At 52.3% G+C, this 19,339-nt stretch overlaps 1 protein-coding gene across 3 annotated transcripts in view; it reads right to left on the minus strand.

Moving 5' to 3' along the window:
* GNAS (GNAS complex locus) overlaps positions 1-19,339 on the minus strand; it is a 102,986-nt gene that overhangs the window by 30,868 nt on the left and 52,779 nt on the right. For all 3 annotated transcript variants that reach the window (XM_061548646.1, XM_061548647.1, XM_061548648.1), the window contains exons 3-4: positions 17,882-17,936; positions 16,447-16,566 (exon numbers count right to left, since the gene is read on the minus strand). In XM_061548646.1, the coding sequence (XP_061404630.1) occupies positions 16,447-16,566; positions 17,882-17,936 (175 nt within the window). The remainder of the gene's footprint in view (positions 1-16,446; positions 16,567-17,881; positions 17,937-19,339) is intronic.

A 19,339-nucleotide genomic window follows, 5' to 3' on the forward strand; every position in this document is an offset into this window, starting at 1 on the left:
AAAACCGGCGGAGCAGCTTCTATTAATAGCCCAGGGAGGAAGCCGCACATTCCAGCTTTGTCACCGCACGCTGTGTACACTCCTCCCAGCTGTGCGCGAGACGGGGCCTGCCGAGGGTGCACCGCGCGCATCGCCGATCGGCGAGACGCCGCAGCACCGGCGGCACCGCACCACATCACACCGCATGGCACCACATGGCATGGCACTACACGCCACCGCATGGCACCGCACCACACGGCACCGCACGGGAATGGCACCACACACCACCGCATGGCACCGCACGGCACCGCACGGCACCGCAGCACCGGCGGCACCGCATGGCACCGCACGGCAGCGCACGGCACGGCAATGCATAGCACCGCATGGCACGGCACCACACGCAGACACAACGGGGATCAACTCTGACCCCGGTGGCACGCAAGCGCGGTCCGCCGGTCGAACGATGACGACGCGCAAGGGGTAGCGGACGAATGCGCGAGCGGGCGGGCGAGCGTTCTCAAAAGTCGACCCTCCACTGAACTTGGGGGTCACCGAGATCGTAGCGCGCTTTCTACGACCTATCTTCACCACCACCACCGCCGCCGTCAGGAGCAATGATCTATCCGCCGAGAGATGAAGGCCTCCACAAATCGTCGCTGTTCGGCGCGGTGGCGTCTTGTGCTAAGATCGAGCGTATTTCATCACCGTCACGATCGGTCACGGTCTATCCACTGCTAGACGAAGGCTACCACCGCAACACGACGTCGTCTCTCCCCAGTCCTGATGGTGCGTCAACAATCCGCCTTACTGCCACCACGCCGTGGGCCCAGGTCGCCGCTCACCAATGCGGCGGTTGTCCTTACTTTGGGGGGGGTGGGGTGTGCCGTCGCCACCTTGGCTGACATTCTGCGTAACCAGTGACCAGTCCCTCTCGCCCATCGGCCACCACCACTCCCCTCGAGCCGCCGCGGTGCCGTCTCGCGCTCTCTCGCTCGCTCTCTCGTCCGAGCGCAAATCTACTCTTCTGGCCGCGCGAAATGCGACGTGGCTCTCCGATTCGCGTTTGTTCCTGGCCTCGGCGTGCGCGAAAGCATTTTATCATCGGTTCTATTTCGATAATAGAGGTTTGTTGGGTTAGATCGCGTCAATATAAATGTGCCGTTAAACCCGCCACCCTACCCGACACAGCCAATTCGTCAGGTTTGTCACGTCAACAAAACATGCCAATTCGTTACTAGTTCAGAGTAGACCCACAACATTTACTCTGCAACATACCGGGGAGTGCTGTACTAGTAAGAAGTAACGAATTGGCATGTTTTTATTATGTGACAAACCTTCCTAATTGGCTTTGTCGGGTGGTTTAACGACACATTTATATTTAAGCCATCTAACCCAAAAGCCTCTATTATGGATATTGGTGGCTAAAGCCTGCTACGTGTTAAATGCTTCTATTTCGAGCATCAAAGAGCATTTCGGAATTAAAATGACACTAATCCACAAACACTCACAACCGGTTAATCCTGTGTGCAAATGTACTTAATCAAGATTGTTTAAAGCTGAAAGAATGTTTTTCTTTGTTTCATGTACTCGGGTTTGGGTGAACCACAATGAGCAGCTATTTTATACACACACAGAGTTCTGCCACTGTACAGCAAGAGCAGGTCAGTACACACCCATCACCCTTCACGAGCTTTGCTGCTGCAAACTTCTCCAATTGTTCTGGTGAACCTTGCTCAATGCAGGGAATCTACGGGCTCAATGATCTTCCACAGCAGTGGTTCTGAACCTTTCCTGATCGCACCCTCCTCCCTTTTGGTTGTCAATCGTAAAACAAATGTCCAATCTTAATAAATACGCAGGGTTTGGTGAAACAAAAGGAGTTGTAACTCACGTGCCTCGTGATTAATTTGTGTTTCGATTATTTAACCTTCTAAACAAATATCTGTCCGTGTCTCGCACCACCAGAAAGGGCGTCTCGCACTTCCAGGGGGTGCGTGGTGCACCCCAGGTTAAGAAGAACCACTGTTCTACAGCCTAAATTAGTGCTGATTGTTGCTGGCGTGCTCGGCGTTTCAAGGGATTGTGTTCCGTATATTCGTGTCTCTATAGATATTTTTTCAGTGATTTCCAGTACTCCATGCTCGAGTGATATTGTGAACATCTTACATGAGGGCATTCTTGATTTGGGTTAACAGTCCTTCAGCGTGACGTCATCTGCTGGAGCCGACTTTCATCGTCTTGTTATCAGTGGGATGGAATAGAGTGGCGAGACCCCACGCGCTCTCATGTCAAATTAGTTCGCAGGGCCCAATTTAAGGAAGAAAGAAAAAAAACTTTAAAGAGCTTTGGCCGCGAGCCAGAAAATGTGAAATCAACTCCCGATCCATCTCGCCTTGCAAGGCCCAAAAATAGCCGCATGATTTTAACAAAATGTTTACACAAGAATTCCCTAATTATAGGGGGGGGGGGTGCGGGGGGGTGCTGGCAGCTCGGGAAAAACAGTAAAGCGGACACGTGGCGGAGGGGACACGCGGCGGAGGAGACACGCGGCGGAGGAGACACGCGGCGGAGGAGACACACGGCGGAGACGACACACGGCGGAGCGGACACACTGCATAGACGACACACGGCAGAGCGGGCCAACAGCGGAGTGGACACCGTCATTCGCAAGCTGCACCATCGTACAATCCATTTGTCGCTCGGTTACTGGAGCCGATGTATTCGCTCCACCTGTGCGCGGTGGGTTGAACAGAATCAGAATCTTTACTTAGACTGCAGGAGAAATCCGATGAGCTGTAAAGCTCTTTGTCACAGGTGTCCAGTCGGGGCCGGGCATAAAGTTTACGACAACAAACCAAAACGAAAACAAACGATCGGAAGAGTGCAAAGTATAGGACAGGTAAGCAAGTCGCTAAAAATAAAACTAAATAAAGTCTATGAGTTCAAATTGAATCCCCGGAGTGTTGCCCTCTCTCTTGGGTGCCATACCACGAACGGTCTCACTCGCAAGCCACGACGACCCCCCTTCTAGCCCCTGCCGTGTCCTGCCAAGGCCCACTTACGCTCCTCGTCAACCGTTACAATGAGACGTCTCGAACTCGCATTTGTCCCACACGATCCTTCATTCCGTTTCTCGGCGTTATTGCGGCACGTGTGCCCGATTCCACCGTGGTTCTACGGGCAAACTTGTCGTTTTTCGATCCGCCCATCCGCTAGTCGGTGACCTCTGCTCGTGATCGATACGTCCACGGGGAAGGTCACGCGCACCGATTGAAAACGTTCTCCTTCGGCACAATCGGCAAGCTAACTTTCGAACGCCGAGTTACGGGTGCAACCCTGTTAAAGCAAAACGGCTCAACTTGTAGCGAGACCCGGGTGATGACCGACGCAAACTTGACGCTCGCTTCATGACAAAAGTAGGCACTAAAGTTGGATTCAAGGGAGCGATCATGGTGCAATGGTCACAACCGCTGTGATGCCACTTGTACGATGATGATAAATGCTCTTAAAAGTTGCTCTTTCGGGATAGCTTTGGCGATGGCAATGACGGTATCACAGTTCTCCGTACAAGCAGACTTTACTGCATGTTTCACTCATAAATTAGGGACTACATTGAAATTGTCCGCGTAGTAGTAATAGTACACGCAACAAATGTTGCCGTGCGGCGCGAGTTTGGAATTGCAGAAGACACAACTGGACGCGTGTACAAGCAGCGAAGGAGCGGGTCATGTGACCCTCAGGGGTCCGAATGGGAGCGGGGGGGAGGGTTAAATCGCGTGTACCACTCAACTACCGAGCGTCGTTTTTAATGCCTCTTGCGGTTAAAACATTTCCAAACGTTTAAGGTTGAGAAACTTTCTCGAGCACGCTCCTTCCATCCGCGTAGCTCCTTCCATCCTGCCGTCTTTGCTCTTCGTTGAGAGACCACGGGGTTTTTTTGTTCCTTCATGGGACACTTCAAAGCTAGGCCACGGTTAAAATGTAAGGTCCGAGTTGAACGTAAACCCTCCCCCCCCCCATGAGTAAGCTGTAAGGAGACTGTGCAATGTATTTATGGAAAAATCACTCACGACTTCAAAGCGAGCATTGTTTGATTTTTACACCCTGAAAATACCTCGTACGGCAGTCACGTGGTGTAAAGCATGAGGGTGCATTACGCAAATACCCAAGAGCGTATATCTGGTCTACTTTAAGTCATTCGCATTCATGTTCAGGCACGTTCGAATTGAGACATATTCGTATTAAGACACATTCATGTTCAGGCACATTCGTTTTTTCTCCCCCATCAGCAAAGCTTTCAAAAATCCCATGGCAGGCAGCGCAGGAACATACCTACGAAATAAAAGTTACTCGTTTCCTTGGATAGCAAATTCCCTTAACCAGAAAAATCCTCAGCGAGTCTGTTTTTCATGGGGGGGGGGGGGGGGCGGTGGAGATGTCTGGCCACAACAGTCTGTCCGTCTCTGGTTCAGGCCAATCCGTTTCAAGGACAATGCGTGTAACATCAGAGCATGTTTGTTTGCATGTTTTGCCACAAGTACGGCGTGTGGTTAATGCAGACCTGATGCCTCGCGAAAAAGGTTTCTATTTGGCGTTTGGACATCTTAATACCTCCCATTTTATTGCCAGAAAGGGTGAAACCTAATCGGATTTTTAATCATTTTGATACTGCCAAAAAGGTCCCGTAGATATGAAATCCCATGCGTAGTGAGAGTCTGGCTTCATGTGGCGGTGGGGCAGGAGACTGGAGAGAAAATCCACCACGCATACGAGAGGGAGACACTCGGTACCTGCCAACTCCTAGCCCACAACCTCGCTGCCCCCCCACCCCCCCAGCATCTCTCCCCACCCACCCACCCACACGCCTACAACAGCTGGCAAGCCCGAACGGTCACCCATGCGAGCACTCACCACCGGGCTCGTCACTTGCTTAGCTTTCCGGGATCTGTGAGAGGCCGGGCAAATTTGGGACGATTCGAGCTCAGGACACTCCAACCAATCAACTGCAACCTGGAGAATAATGCATGGGATGTGTGGAAAAACCACTCGTGTATATTTCGATTTAAAGATTTCGTGACTGCAGGGAATTATCTTCTTGGTTCTTTCGGTAAAGTCACGTAGAAGGGAAATAATAAAATAATAAAAATAAAACATAATAAAAAAGAATTCTCACGACGTTTCGACCACACAGCAAGCAGCCGTCCTCCGACAGAGCTGTTCCTCACCTGAGGACGGCTGCTTGCGTTGTGGCCGAAACGTCGTGAGAATTGTATTTTATTATGTTTTATTTTTTATTATTTTATTATTTCCCTTCTACGTGACTTTACCGAAAGAACCAAGAACACTCGTATACATTAAACTAAAGACTTGTTTTATTTTACTATGTAAGGCCCGCTAAGCCATACGGCTCTTTTTCAGAAGCGACCTGGCGAGCAGAATTGATAGCTCAGCAAAGTGGCTTATCAGGTGAAAATTTAGAGCAGCCAATTACTTGCCTAAAACGCGTGACGGTGTTGATTCTAAATGTGGAGGGAAAAACCGGAGGACCCAGAGAAGAATCCCAGCGACCAAATATACAGCAGCAGGCGTCAGTGTCAGGATCGAACCCACGAACTCCTGCATACCAGGCGGGATAATTAACATATATATAAAGACAGAGCCACTTAAATTACACACGTAGCTGACGGCTTGTCAGAAGACCTTTTTCCGTACCGTCTCCTCCAAGGTGTGTATCATGCGCGCACAATAGGCTCCCGTGTTCGCGTGATTCACCAACCCCCATACTCCAGATTTCTCAATCGCAGGTGTGGCGCTGCAAATCAAACATGAGCTCCAATGAATCACGATTAATTGGAGCCTGAGGGGCTGTGGGATGAACAACGTTTTAACATCCTATTTCTCCTCGGTGTGACATGGGGAGTGGGCCGGTGCCCTGGTTAGTATCGTGCACGCTTGCCCCAACGGTTTACTCATCGCTATCTGGGGGATCTTTATCTACGCGCTTGTGCGTGCACAGAGTATCTGCTGCGCGCGTGAGTTTACAGGCGAATGGGCGGCGGTGCTGGCCACTCGCCCCGTCGTCGTGTGCCGTGCCGGCCGTCGTGGGTGTTAGCGAACAGCCGCTTGCCCCGTAAGACTGTGAAGGTTGTACAGGGGGGGGACTTTGTCGTCTTTTGGTGTCCACCGTGCATGGGGGGGGGGGGGGACAGCACCGCGTGCGCACGCCGCGTGTGTCCATCGTAAACCGCCTCCTTGTTTGCACCCAAGCACAGCTGTGGCTCGCCGGCGACGTGACGGTTGTCATCGAATTTTTTGACAATCGCAAACACACAAACACACAAACACACGCCCGCGCGAGTGTTAATGTATCCGCCAGTCTGGCGCGGTTTTACGAGCCGGAGCTATTCTCGTAAGGAATGTTTATATATATTTTCTGAAATATGTATATACACACGCGGCGGGCGCTGCGAGTGAAAAACTGCTCACGCCGACGCTACCTCGGCTGTCCAAGAACGCGAGAGCTGGAATTAGTTTTCAAGCCCAACCATGGTCCGATCCAGAGCGGCGTAAAACAACCGCGGCGAGATGGTCGTACACACACAGCCGCCTCGGGTCGTTAATCCACGGGGGGGGGGGCGGGAGGGGGGAAAGAGCGGCGGTGCGTGGGGAGGGGGCTGTGGCGTTATGGAAAAATTAGACGCACGAAAGATTATCCGAGACTCGATGAGCCATACATCGAGTAAAATCTAACGATGAAGAGCGAGTGGCGACGCCCCCCCCCCCCCCCCCCCCCCGTGCGTCTTTGCGTTCGGTGGAATGGAACGCGCCCGCCGATCGGTTCGACCGTTACCAAACTCGAACTGGATTCAGTTATCGATTCAATGACGTTCGGAATCGATCATCGACGAACAAACGCTGCGACCGACGCACCATCCACTCCGTGGGAATTTAACGATCCGTCTCCGTACCCCACACGCCCCCCCCTCCCCCTTCCCTGCGAGTCGATGGATTGTCGCGAAGCATCGGCAACTCACAAAGTCAGAGCGATTTACTCCGAAGATCGCGCATCTCCCGATTTAGAGGCCGAAACAAGCACCGGATATTGCACATTCCTCTCCGTACGATAGCCACTGTTGACTTCGCCACAAAACGGGTACTCGTTTTAATGACCGCGGAGGGATGATGGACCTAGTCAAACCCCCAAGAAGAATTTTCATTTACAACCTTCCGATTGCGAGCCGCTCACTCGACTACCGAGCCACACCTATCAACGGAGCCTCCTCGCCACGCCATCTCCATCTCTCACAGATAGTGCGCGACGACGATATCCGGCAAGAGCTTGCGGCGCACAAGACGATGCTCATCGCTCAGTTTGTCGAGGTGGACGTCCGGATGAGGTTGGACCGCACGAGCCAGCTAACGGCCTCGCGTGACTCAAGAGACGCTGGCACGAACCGCACCACGTTGGCGTAGCGGCGTTTCACTCAACGCGGACAGATGCAATAAAAAGTTACGTCCTGTTTACGGGAACGTCCAACGCTCGCAGGTGAGGAATTCTCATTTCCAAATTAATCACTACGCTATAATAACATCGCAAAAAAAAATCTCCAACAAACTTTGGCGAACATTTCACGAATGCCGTTGCGGCGGCTTAACTCCTGGGAGGCGTGGCGTCGCGAGGCGTGGCGTCGCGAGTCTTTGCACTTTCTTCGTGGAACAAAGACGCTGAACTTTAGCAGATCCTACACACACTCCTCCAGGCTGGTTCTAAAATGTCGCTTTTGACTTTCAGGCGGCATGTGCCGTACCGCTGCTGGATGTAAGCCTCCCTCATTCAGCGTCAATCAAGAGTAATTTTTTGACCACGCTGCACCATGCTGGTCAGTGCGTGTGAGTAGTACCTGGTGCGGTGTGTAGTAAAACATCGCCACTGGTCAGACAAAGGTGGTCAGGCGTGGTGCTGGCCACCCACCCTGTCGTGTGCCATGCCGGGCTTCATAGATGCTACTTGCCAACAGCACTTGCCCCAATCGTCTGTTCCGTATGTATGTAGGTCGAATTTCTTTTACAACATACGTAGCCAACCGTGCTTATCGGAGGAGCGGCTATAAGGGGGATCTTTGTCTTTGAAGACCGTGTTGACCACCCACCTCCTCATGTACCGTGCCGGCCTTCATAGATGCTCACTAACAGCACTTTCCCCAACAGTCCGTTAAGACTATAACAAACAATGTAAGAATTGATGCACATTTTATATTTTACAGTACCGTAGAATATAATTCCATTTTTACATTCAGTGTGTGTGTGTACACACGTGCCCTCTCAAAACTTAAACACATGTAAAGGGAGCGAGGCACGCGGATGCTAAACGCGGCACACATTTGCGTAAGTGGAATGCGGTCACGATGAATTTTTTTTTAAATTCACCCTTTAAAACAACATTCCTGCGAGATCAAGGGACGTCCCTTGCGGGTGGGGCAAGCACAGATGACCCCACGACTTCACATGTGGAAGCCCGTCTCGGTCACATCACGTCCCTCCTTTTCAAAGGAGGGGTTTTGGTGGAGGAAGTGGTTTGGGTTGGGATGGGGGTTCGCATTTTTATTTACTAATTTCGTTCACCAAGTGGGCTTTCGCGACCAATATTGTCCAAGATCGCGTAAATATAAATGTGTCGTTAGACCCGCCACCACTCGACGCAGCTAATTAGCAAGGTTTGCCACGTCAATGAAACGTGCCAATTAGTTACCACTAAACCCACAACATTTACAACTGGAGAGTAAACCCACAATTGGCGACTACTTCACCGGTATGGTGAAGTAGTAAATCAATTGGCACGTTTTGTTTACGTGACAAACCTTTAATTTGGCCGCGTAGTCGTCGTCGTCATCGTCGACAACGGCGGCTGCGCCGGGCGGCCAAGGCGGACGGACCGTCATCCCGTCTATCGCAAGACGACGGAGGAGGAGGAGGAAGAGGAGACGCCACCCGGAGGGTTCGGGAGGAGGCCCCCCCCCCCCCCCCCCCCCCCCCGCATTCTCTCGTTTTCTTGCTTTGTTATTCTCCCCCCGCGATTTTATTCCGATCCGTGCTCGCGACGCCGCGTTACGAGACGTGGGGCGCAGAGGCCACCGCTACCCCCCCCCACCCCCCTTCGTGTTGGGGTTGTGGCCCGCTGAATCAGGTGTCACAGAGCTACCCCTGAGATCACTTTCAATGACCTCTTGCTCCAACACAGTGGCGGGCAAGCACCTCTCACCCACACGAGAGGACATTTTCGTCGTATGACACTCACACCGATGCTTTAATACTCTAGCTACAATTTTGCCAAATTAAGCGCAAAAACAACAAGTTTATTGCGATGGTTTTATATTCCTTGGCGACTGACCAACTTGAGTGCCAAGACCATCAGCTCACTAGACATTGCCAACCTGGTTCAATGACAGGCGGCTGCTTGGATTCAAACCCAGCGGTCCCAGTTCAGCGCTCTATGACCTCGGAACCACCCGGCATTTCATTTCTTAAATCGTTTCTGAACCGGTGATGGGTATTTTGCAATAGCTGAATCATTTTTTGTATTTTTAAACCCAACACTGTGATCCCCGTCGATCGTTACGCCCGACAGCAATTATTGCTTCAGTTAAATAAAAATGCGCCTTACCTCACCGGGTGAGAGCCGGGGGTTATTTGAGACATGTCCCGGCATAAAATATGCATGGCTCGGGGGAGCTGCCGCTCCCACTGATCACACGCGGCGATGGCGAAGGGCCTCCCTTGCATTAAAGCCACGCGGCGCAGGCGGCGTTTAGTCATCAGTCAATAAGGCGAGAACCGGGAGCTGGAGGGCAAAAGGAACATCGCGGGACGGAGCACCGGCCAGGGAACGGCGTCGGTTCACCTCGGACAAACTTCAGAAGCAGCCGCGAAGCAGTGAATGGATTGAAATTTGCTCATAAAAAAATGGAAATGTATATTTACCTAAAAAATATAAATGTATTTTAAATTCCCCCCAATAGAGTTTCATTTACATGATTTATTGACGCAGGAAAAACACAAGCGCCGAGTTCGAAAAACTATTTTAAACGTGTTATTTTACATTTTTAAGCAGAAAAAAAAACACCCACTGTAAACGCGGTGACCGTTCGCCTCAAATAACGCAGCGGCAGCGACGGCAGAAGGGAACCGGAATATTCCCATCGCTCTCTCGCGTACGCGCGGGGTGAAAGTATCTCCACGGCATCGTCGAGAAAAAACAAGGCCGGCAAACGTGAACATTTGAACGTGTTCAACAGCAGCCAATCCACGCCGTGCCACCTGCTCCCAAGTCGGCTGGATCTCCGCACGATGTGTCGGAGATCGATGTGTCGGAGACAACCAACGGCCCCGTCCCGACACGAGGAGCCGGACCAACCGGACCATCGACATCCTCCCGATTCCGACCCACGGCACGACACCCGCGTTCAACTCTGGCAGTGGTTAATCCACTGCCGATCAGGCCGGCCGGCTGCCGAGATGGAAAGACGCTGTAACGGGTTAATCTGGATTGGAGAGAAAGTCTGACCGAGTGGATGATGGGCGAGGATGAGGTGGGCCGCTGAAATGTCAGCTCCAGTCTACCCGACTTGATTTACTAAAATATTTAGAAAGTTTCCGGCAACTTTTATGGCTTTGTCCAACGAACAAAAATCACTGCTTTTTAAATCTTTGGTGAACGTGTTCATAAGAAAATTGTAATCATGACAATGGTCAAGAATGATGATGATCCGCGTAAGCCTTGTTAAAGTTTACCTCCAAAGCCCTCTCTATGAAATGTTAGTGTAATTTATAAAATTGTCATATTTTTCCCATCATTATCAGGCGTTGGGTTTCATTGTCAGAGCTTTCCAGCCTTCACCGTTTCTTGCGATCCCCTTTCCTTGCTCCCATCTTACCACCCAGTAGTTTCAGGTCCTCCCTGACACGGCGGCGAGATGTTAACTACCTCGCCCGGTATACAAGAGTCCATGGGTTCGAACTTGACCGTGATGGCCTGTATGTGTGGAGTTTGCGTGTTCTCCCCGTGGTCAAGTGGATTTTTCCCTCCACATTTATAAATCAACACGCGTCTAGAGTATACTGGCTGCTATAAATTTCCACACGATAGGCCGTTTCGCTGAGTGATCATTTGTGGACAGGTAGCTTCTGAAAAAAGAGCTATATAGCTCAGCGCGCCTTGCCTGGTAGAATAAAAATTGTTTGGTTTAAATAGTGTAATAGTTGACGACCATCTCCCCCACTCTGGTCTCACTCCTACCCTTTTGCCCACACCATCTAGATACTGCTTCTTTTGTCTTACTCAGCAGAGTAAATTTGCTGCCTCTTCTACTGGCTTCTGACTTGTGAGATGTTACAGGAGACTGTTGTTTTATTATTACGATACCGACGTTAATTCGTTTCCTTATTTTTCAATACTCAAATATGGCAGTCGCGCCTGATGATGCTGGTTGTAATTACTGGCGAAACGTCGTACTCGAATTGTTGTGGGTTTACTCTCCAACACATCGGTGTGCTGTACGAGTAACAAATTGGCACGTTTTGTTTACATGACAAACCTTACTAATTGGCTGTGTCGGGTGGTGGCGGGTTTAACGACACATTTATATTTAACCCAAAAAAACCTCAATCATGGATAATATTGGTCACGAATGCCTATGTGTTAAACTGAGAGTTTACTGCCCCACAACTGTCAAAACCCACTACAACACTGAACTCAGGAGCATTAACACCCCGACCAGCGTGAAGTAAGGTCAAACAACCCCCACAGACCGACACGGCTCAGGAGGGCGTTTGACAAAGGGCTGTAAATAACAAGCAGTATTATTATTAATAACAACAAACTATTAATACATGGCAGGGTCGGCCCGTGGGAAGCAGAAGTGTGATCTCTCTCGCGATGCACCGTGGGCTGCCACCACAGCAGCAGCAGCAGCAGCAGCACAGCCACACAAACCAAGTTCACAACCCAAGCGGGGAGGACGGCGTGCTGCGTACGGCCACAAAGCAGAGAGAAAATACAGTGAGGACTCTGCAAGACACGAGATTAAATCGCTGCTCCGATTCAGCACGATTGGCTACGTACGGTGCGATAGAAGTTCAACGTGCGTGCACACAAAGAGGGAATAAAAATGGACGAGACGAATAAAAAGGAAGGGTCATGCGACGTCGCTATCCGAGCTCTTCGTGGCTAAGGCCGCGCGCTGGCAGATGCGCTGCACTTGCCGTGGTCCGGTACACTCGCTATTAACCCCGTTCCGTTGCGATGACGTACATACGTACATGTATACACGTCATGAGTTTTTCTTCAGATTCTGTTCCGGTTACTGAACAGCGCACGTCATTGGAACGGAATCGGAAGTTAAAGGCCAAGCGCGGGAGGGCGTGTGGCACAGTTTTTGGCACCAGCCATCACAAAGCGCGGTCGCGTCGCTACGGTTCTCTGCGGTGAGTACAACGCCTTTAAAAGCAGCGTCGCTAAAACGCCTCTCTAAATAAAATTAACGCTGAACCGCTCGCGCGTTCCGATGAACGGGACACCCAGCAACGTGCAGACGTCCCGGAACGGGAAAGCGTTAATGAGCTGAAAACTTAGTAAATAAAAAAAAACCCAATGCAGGGAGGACCCTCCTGAAACAACAGTCCTACGTCTTTCCTGGACAACCACAAAACGACTCCACACGCGGCCGTTTAAAAAAAAAATAAACCTACGGGCACAGCCTTCGTCCATTCACTCGCCCTGCTCACCGACCGACCTCAAGAAGGCCGCACGAGAAACCCAGAGAAGCAGCTCTATCCGTTCCATCCTGACCCACCAGCCCCCCCCCACACCCCGATCCTCAAGCCCCTTTGTTGGCCCTTGGCCAGGTCTCATCACTTGAACCGCCGTGGCTTCTAACACCGATCGCACCCTCACCCCCCGCGCCCGACTTCCCAAACTACAATTTCTCACATCCGCCCTCCAAGCGGCGACGCTGCGATATGATTTTTCGAGACCTCGTGCAAAACGACTGGGTGGAGGAGGGGGTGGGAGGGGGTGGGTGGGTGGGAGCACTGGAGAGAGGGCACGGAAAAAAAGGGGGTTGGGTTCGGCGGGTGGGTACGTTTGAACACGGGGCCAATGCGAGTGAGTGCACGCGCGCACGCCAGCACTTGTCCACGATGCTCCGGGGATACTTCTGCTACGACGTTCCCCCGTCTTGGGAACTCGCTCCGTCCCAAGTCTTTATCGGGAGGAATCCAGGCGCAGTCGAATCTTACAAGTCGAGTCAAATTAAAATAAAAACATCGGTTTGTGGACGAGCTTATCCTCGAGCTGGACTGATCGGCCATCAGTTTTCATCGCACACGCGGCCTGAGATGCACTGCACGAAGCGCGCTATGGAAAAGCAAAACGCACACATTTCCCTGCACCCCCTTGCAAATTACTACTCCTCACCACCGCACTCCCCCCCCCGCCCCTCCCCCCCCCCCGTCCTCTTGCGGTACCATAGGACGGCATCGCAGGTTTCCGCGGAGTAGGACACACAACCTTCCTGCGTCGCCCGCAAGCGCCGAGACAGCTGAGGCAGCAGGCGCAGCCCGGGACAAAGATCTCAGCTTTCGTCTTCGCGAAGCGTCTCTCGCACGGACGGGGACAAACGACGCGACGGAAAAATACGCGGCGGTGGCGGCGCAGGCCGAGGTTAGCACGGTGGACCGCGCGCGATATCACCGCCAACTCGGCTAACCTCAATCGTTTCACCACAGTAACGCAATATCAAATTCCTACCCGGCTATTCCTATAGGGGCGGAGTGGTGGTGCAGTGGTGTGCGATCACGCGCGTGGCACTGTAATATGACGCACGCGTCCCAACCGGGGCGTTACATCGGTGGCGAGTGATATCTGAAACTAGTCCGGGATCCCCCCCCCTCCTCGCCGACCCCATCACTAACCTGTGGTGTACACTATGGGGACCTCATTTGCCAGTAAAAATATGATAATTGGTTCTTTACCCTTCTATCTGGCAACAAAACTGACACCTTTTTGCAAGGAGTCATGGGTTGGACCAGATGACGCCAAAAGGCGCACTGCGCCTTTTGGCGTCATCTGGTCCAACCCATATGAGACTAGGCTCGAAGGAAAGCTGTCTCGGGTGTGGACCAATCAACTTCAAGGACAGTGCACATTATCAGAGTTATGTTCTCTTGTTTGTATTATGACTGCAGGTATTGCGGTCTATGCAAACATGACTCCTTGCAAAAAGGTGTCAGTTTTGTTGCCAGATAGAAGGGTAAAGAACCAATTATTATAACCTGTGGTGACCAGGGTGGTGAAATATGGTCACACAGCCTCCGCACGACCGACGCGGTCTCAACTGTCGTTATTCGTCTTTCTTGCTCAGTCGACGTGCAGTAAACCACAAAGAGCGACTCGTACACGCCACCACCATCATCACATGCGTGGCAAGTATGGCCTTGCAGTGGTTTGGCTCGTGAGGAAGAAGCTCATTAGCCAGTCACGGTACGGAGAGATCAGAGAGGCAACCCAGCGCTGGCTGGCAACGCTTTCAGGGAATGGAACGACCTGTTAATTCGGTACAGTAGCAGACACGCAAGTTACGCTGCGGATGTACGTTGAACTTCTTTTCCACCGTACGTGGTCAACCGCGCTCACCGCAGTTGCGGAACGTTGAACCTGCTCACGTGAACCTGCACGGACGCGACGTTGAACTGCTACCCGGTGATGGTTTCAAGTAAACAGGCCACGGGGTGGCAGAGGGAGTCTGCCTCAACGACGCTTGCCGAGTTACAGGGAGGTGGGGAGGGCGAGCGCCACGCGCTGCGAGCCCGCGCGAAACCAAGTTCGATTCCCGTCCGTGGCTCACATCAGTTGCGTGCGATATCTTAACCGGTCCCAGGTCGCCCCCACGCGCGCCCCCACCCACCCACAGCTTCACCAACTACGGTGAAGGTGAAGCATGGCTGAAACAAGCCACCCCCCACCCCCCCATGACCAACACCGTCACAGAAAGGGCCTTCATCCGGCAGTGGATGAGCAAGGTGTTGGAGATGAACTATGACCCCGAGCAGTCGAGCGCGGAGGGTGCGGGGTGGGTTATGGGGTGTGGAGGGTAGACGGGAGGGGAGCGAGATTTGTCGGGACAGAAGAGCTTGAGTCTTTACCTTTCCTATACTTAGCATTCCAATCCTGTTTTTTGTATTGTTCGTTGTTGTAACATTTTGACTCCGTGTCCCCCCCCCCCCCACGGGATATCTGTGACAAAGAGCTTCGTCGCTCATCGGATTTCTCCTCTATTCTCTAAATAAAGAAATTACAATTCTGAAATCCGACTCGGGCCAGAGCTCACGAATCCTTCAGCACGCACACAAGCCAGGAGATTGAAGCGAGGAATGGCATCGGACGACAGGCTGGGCGTCAACTCCGCCGTACGTTTGGAAATTGGGAAACCGTAACCTCGGCAAAGCGGTGCGTGGCGCTATTTTAACTTCGCTTGAGTAATAAAAAAAGAAAATAAGAAGAACCGCTCTGCCTATTACTCATCGCACTTCCCTTCTCGCGCGCGTCCTCGAGCCAGCCTCCACCGCCACCCTGGTCCCCAACAGTGGATCCCCCACACCCCCCCCCCATACCGGACCCCACCCCAACAAGGAGGCCCCGCTGAGGAGGAGGAGCAGCAGCCCCAGAGTCGCAGCGTCCACGGCTCCATCCCGCTTAGATCAACGATCGGATAACCGCAGCGAGCGTTCACCGCCGCCCGCGACGCTGGCGCGCGCGCGTTGAGATGCGACGACCAGACCCCGGGGGGGGGGGGTGGGGGCGACGTCACGGCCAGCGAGCGATGGGAGATGACATTGACGGGAGACGTGGAGAGTACAGGCAAAATAAATACAAACAAACGTTGCTCTCCTTTATAATTTATCCTGATTATCGTTTTAGTGGGGTATCTATAAACATGCTCACGCCACTGCTGCCGGAAGCGTCATAAATGGAGCACTGTTTACAAAACGTTTAAGGCAAAGGTGAAACCCTGCAATTGCTTGCTCACGCCACTGCTGACGGAAAGAGCCTTCATCATGAGGGTGCTCTCCGGAGCCCATCGAGAGAGAATTTATATTTTTGCTAAATAATGAACAAATAACAAACGTCTCATTTCATCTTGACTTAAAGCTTTCGTGACTGCAGGAATTCATATTCTTTCGGTAAAGTCACGTAGATCGCTTCTCTTTTGTTATTTTCTTTGAACCTATCTACGCGACTTTACCGGACGACCCAAGAATACGTTTAATTTCAATCGTCGTTTCAACGTCGTCGACGGCTGACGCAATAGAGGTCTTCGTTTACGACGACGCGGGATGAGAGGGACCTGAGGGAGATAAACGCGACGGGCGACCACACGGGGGGAGGGGGGGGGGTTGCTGGGGGTTGCGTACCTGCGTGAGCTCAAAGTCCGGCTGCGACGCGACCTTCTGGATGTAGTCGACGCGCATCTGATTCTCGGGGTTCGCGAGCGCCACGGGTGGTACCAGGGTGCTCATGGCGCTCGTGATGGCCTGCATACGCCACGCACACCACCGCCGCCACCACAGTTCGGGCACTTAGCCACACCGCCGCACCACGCACCCACGCACGGTGTACTGGTGTACCACGGGAGCTGCACGCCATGCGTTGCGTGCCACGTACACGCGCATAGTACGTCGTACTCGGCGCCATATACGTCACACGCCATGCTTCGCGTGCCGTGTACCGATCGTCGTCATACGCGGCGAATCGCACGCCACGCGCACAACAATAGCAACCGCCGTTCATCACAAAGTGGCGGTGACGTCACTGCGGCGTTTGTGCCAGGCTAGGTGCACTTTGAGGCCACGTGAAGTTGTCGAAGTCCCGCTGGCAGGAGGAGGTCACGGGACAGACCCAGGTGCCGCGGGGAGACTGAGATGACTGGCAGATGCAGTAACCGTGCTCTCGACTGTGCCAACTTCTGCGTTTTAGCCACCCGTGCACGTGCGCGTGCACGCACACACGGCGTACCATGCATCGGACACCGGGTACAGACGCCACATTCCTCTGTATTATGTACCAACCACCATGCAACACACTCACCGCGCACCATGCCATTAGACACCACGATCCACATGTGTGTGGCACGTATGGGGGCATCTATGCATCGATTAGAATCGATTGCTAAGCTCTCAATGCATGGACCGAGCCGTGCGTGTGAGAACAACATCCAATGCATGGCAAGTCATACGTCTCGATTTACGTTTCTGGTTAACGGAGCGAGCGACGCTGCACCAACAAACGTGACACAATACAAATGAAACGGTAAAAATGAGACGAGAAAGAATCCACCCTGAAATCATGTTGTTATAATTCGTCGAATCGCTGAGAAGTGAATTTCCACGTGCCAATATCACACACACACACGTGTAACGCACGCCACACACCGTGCACCACAACACAAACCACGTACAGCACAAACACCGTTCCCCGCACACACACACCACGTACCACGCCCCCACAACCCGCCCTCAATTACCGACAAACAAAACGCATCGCAAGTCCCGCCGTGCCACCCGCGCAAGACCAATCGTACACATTACATGACAAAGGAAAGAATTGGAGTACAAATAGGTGACGTTTTGGGCACCGCAGCGGCGAGATGTGATCTTCCTCGCCGGGTATACAGGGGGTCGCAAGTTCGATGCCGACCCTGAGGATGCCTGAATATTTGGAGTTTTGCGCGTATCCCTCCCCGTGGTCATGTGGATGTTTCTCTCCGGGTCCTCCGGTTTTTCCCTTCACATTTAGAATCAACGTGATGACAATGATAGCTTCAGGGTGATTGATGCAGCCGACACTCACCACAATAGCATCCCTGATGTTCCGCTTGATATCTTGAATTTTTTGTTTCTTTTCGCTGCAGAGAGAGGAAGTTGCTCTGTGTGAGTTTCGCGCCACGTGCCTCAATCGCTCGAGCGACCCTCAGCTTCGATGCAATAAGAATACAACGGCACGCCACATCCAGTATACCCCCCCCCCCCACCCCCATCGCTATGGCCGAGGCTATATTAGTGACGCGCGGGGGACAGCAAACCTGCGGCTCCGGAGCCACATGCGGCAAGAGGAGAAGAGGAAGGTTTTGAACTTGGACCGGAAGCCACTGGAGCTATGCACTTTTAAATCCAGATTGAAAACTCGTTTATTTAGAACTGCCTTTTGCGTTTAGTTTGTTGTCCTTCCCCCGCACACTCCGATCGGCACGGTTGGCTACGCACGGCACGAAAAAAGTTCAACATACATGCAGCAGCACGGATAGATTGTGGCGAAGGAGTTCTAGACTAAAGAGGCAGCAGAGGAGAAGCGGTGACGTCCCACAAGTTCCATATTTCTATGGTGGGAGGCAGCACATCCTCAAAGCAACCATAGCCAATGTCTCACTACCTCTTCGCCGGTTGGGTTGGGTACTGGCAGTTACCCCCAGAGGAATCCTCTACCCGCCCAACGTTGCTACCGTTGCAACAGCAGACGTGGGTTTCACCCTCGCCGATGTTACGATTCAAGACAGATTCATTTGACGGTGTTGGGCCACGACCGAATGTGCGTCGTCAATCCCCTTTGCCATCCCCGACACGGCCAAAACGAAGGGGGACCTGTGCGTGGCTTACAGGCCCTGAAAGCGCCACATTTTTACATCGTTTCAAGCTGAAGGGCGAAAGTCTCGCAAACCAAAATTTCAACTACGGACACATTTGAGCGGAAACGATCATAGCTGGCAAACGTTGAAATGTCCGCGCGCACACACGTGGCGATTTAATTTGTGTGGCCGCGTCGGGTTGCAGGAGGGTTCCTAACGACACAGGTTTGTTACGTTCATGACGTGGCCTAACCCAAACAGATCGTCGATGATTCCGTGTTATCCTCATATCTGCGTGGTTGTTCACACAACGCGTTTTCGCTGTAATGCGGTTCTTCTATCAGGGAACACTTTACACATGACGCGGAACGCGCACCGTTATAACGAGCACCGCTATAACGTGGCAGTACTCCCTGCGCGGCTGAGCGGTTACAGCGATACAGCAGGCAGAACGATACGGTACGTGGCGTAATCTTTGTCCCGCCATGGGATGACTGCAGGCTGATTTTATAGTGTAGCGCAAATGCGATGCAGTAAAAGTCGTTCCTTCCTTAACGCTGTTCTCGCTTAACACGGCACTGTTCCGGAATGCAGCTAGTGCGCTTGTTAAACAAGGGATGACTGTACATATATAGCGTTGCTGCATGCGTATGCTGCCAGTCATTTTTGGCAAAGCCGGGATTGTA

The sequence above is a fragment of the Lethenteron reissneri genome, chromosome 9, assembly GCF_015708825.2.
Source record: "Lethenteron reissneri isolate LAM-NWPU_2019-01 chromosome 9, ASM1570882v1, whole genome shotgun sequence".
NCBI classification, from domain to species: domain Eukaryota; kingdom Metazoa; phylum Chordata; class Hyperoartia; order Petromyzontiformes; family Petromyzontidae; genus Lethenteron; species Lethenteron reissneri.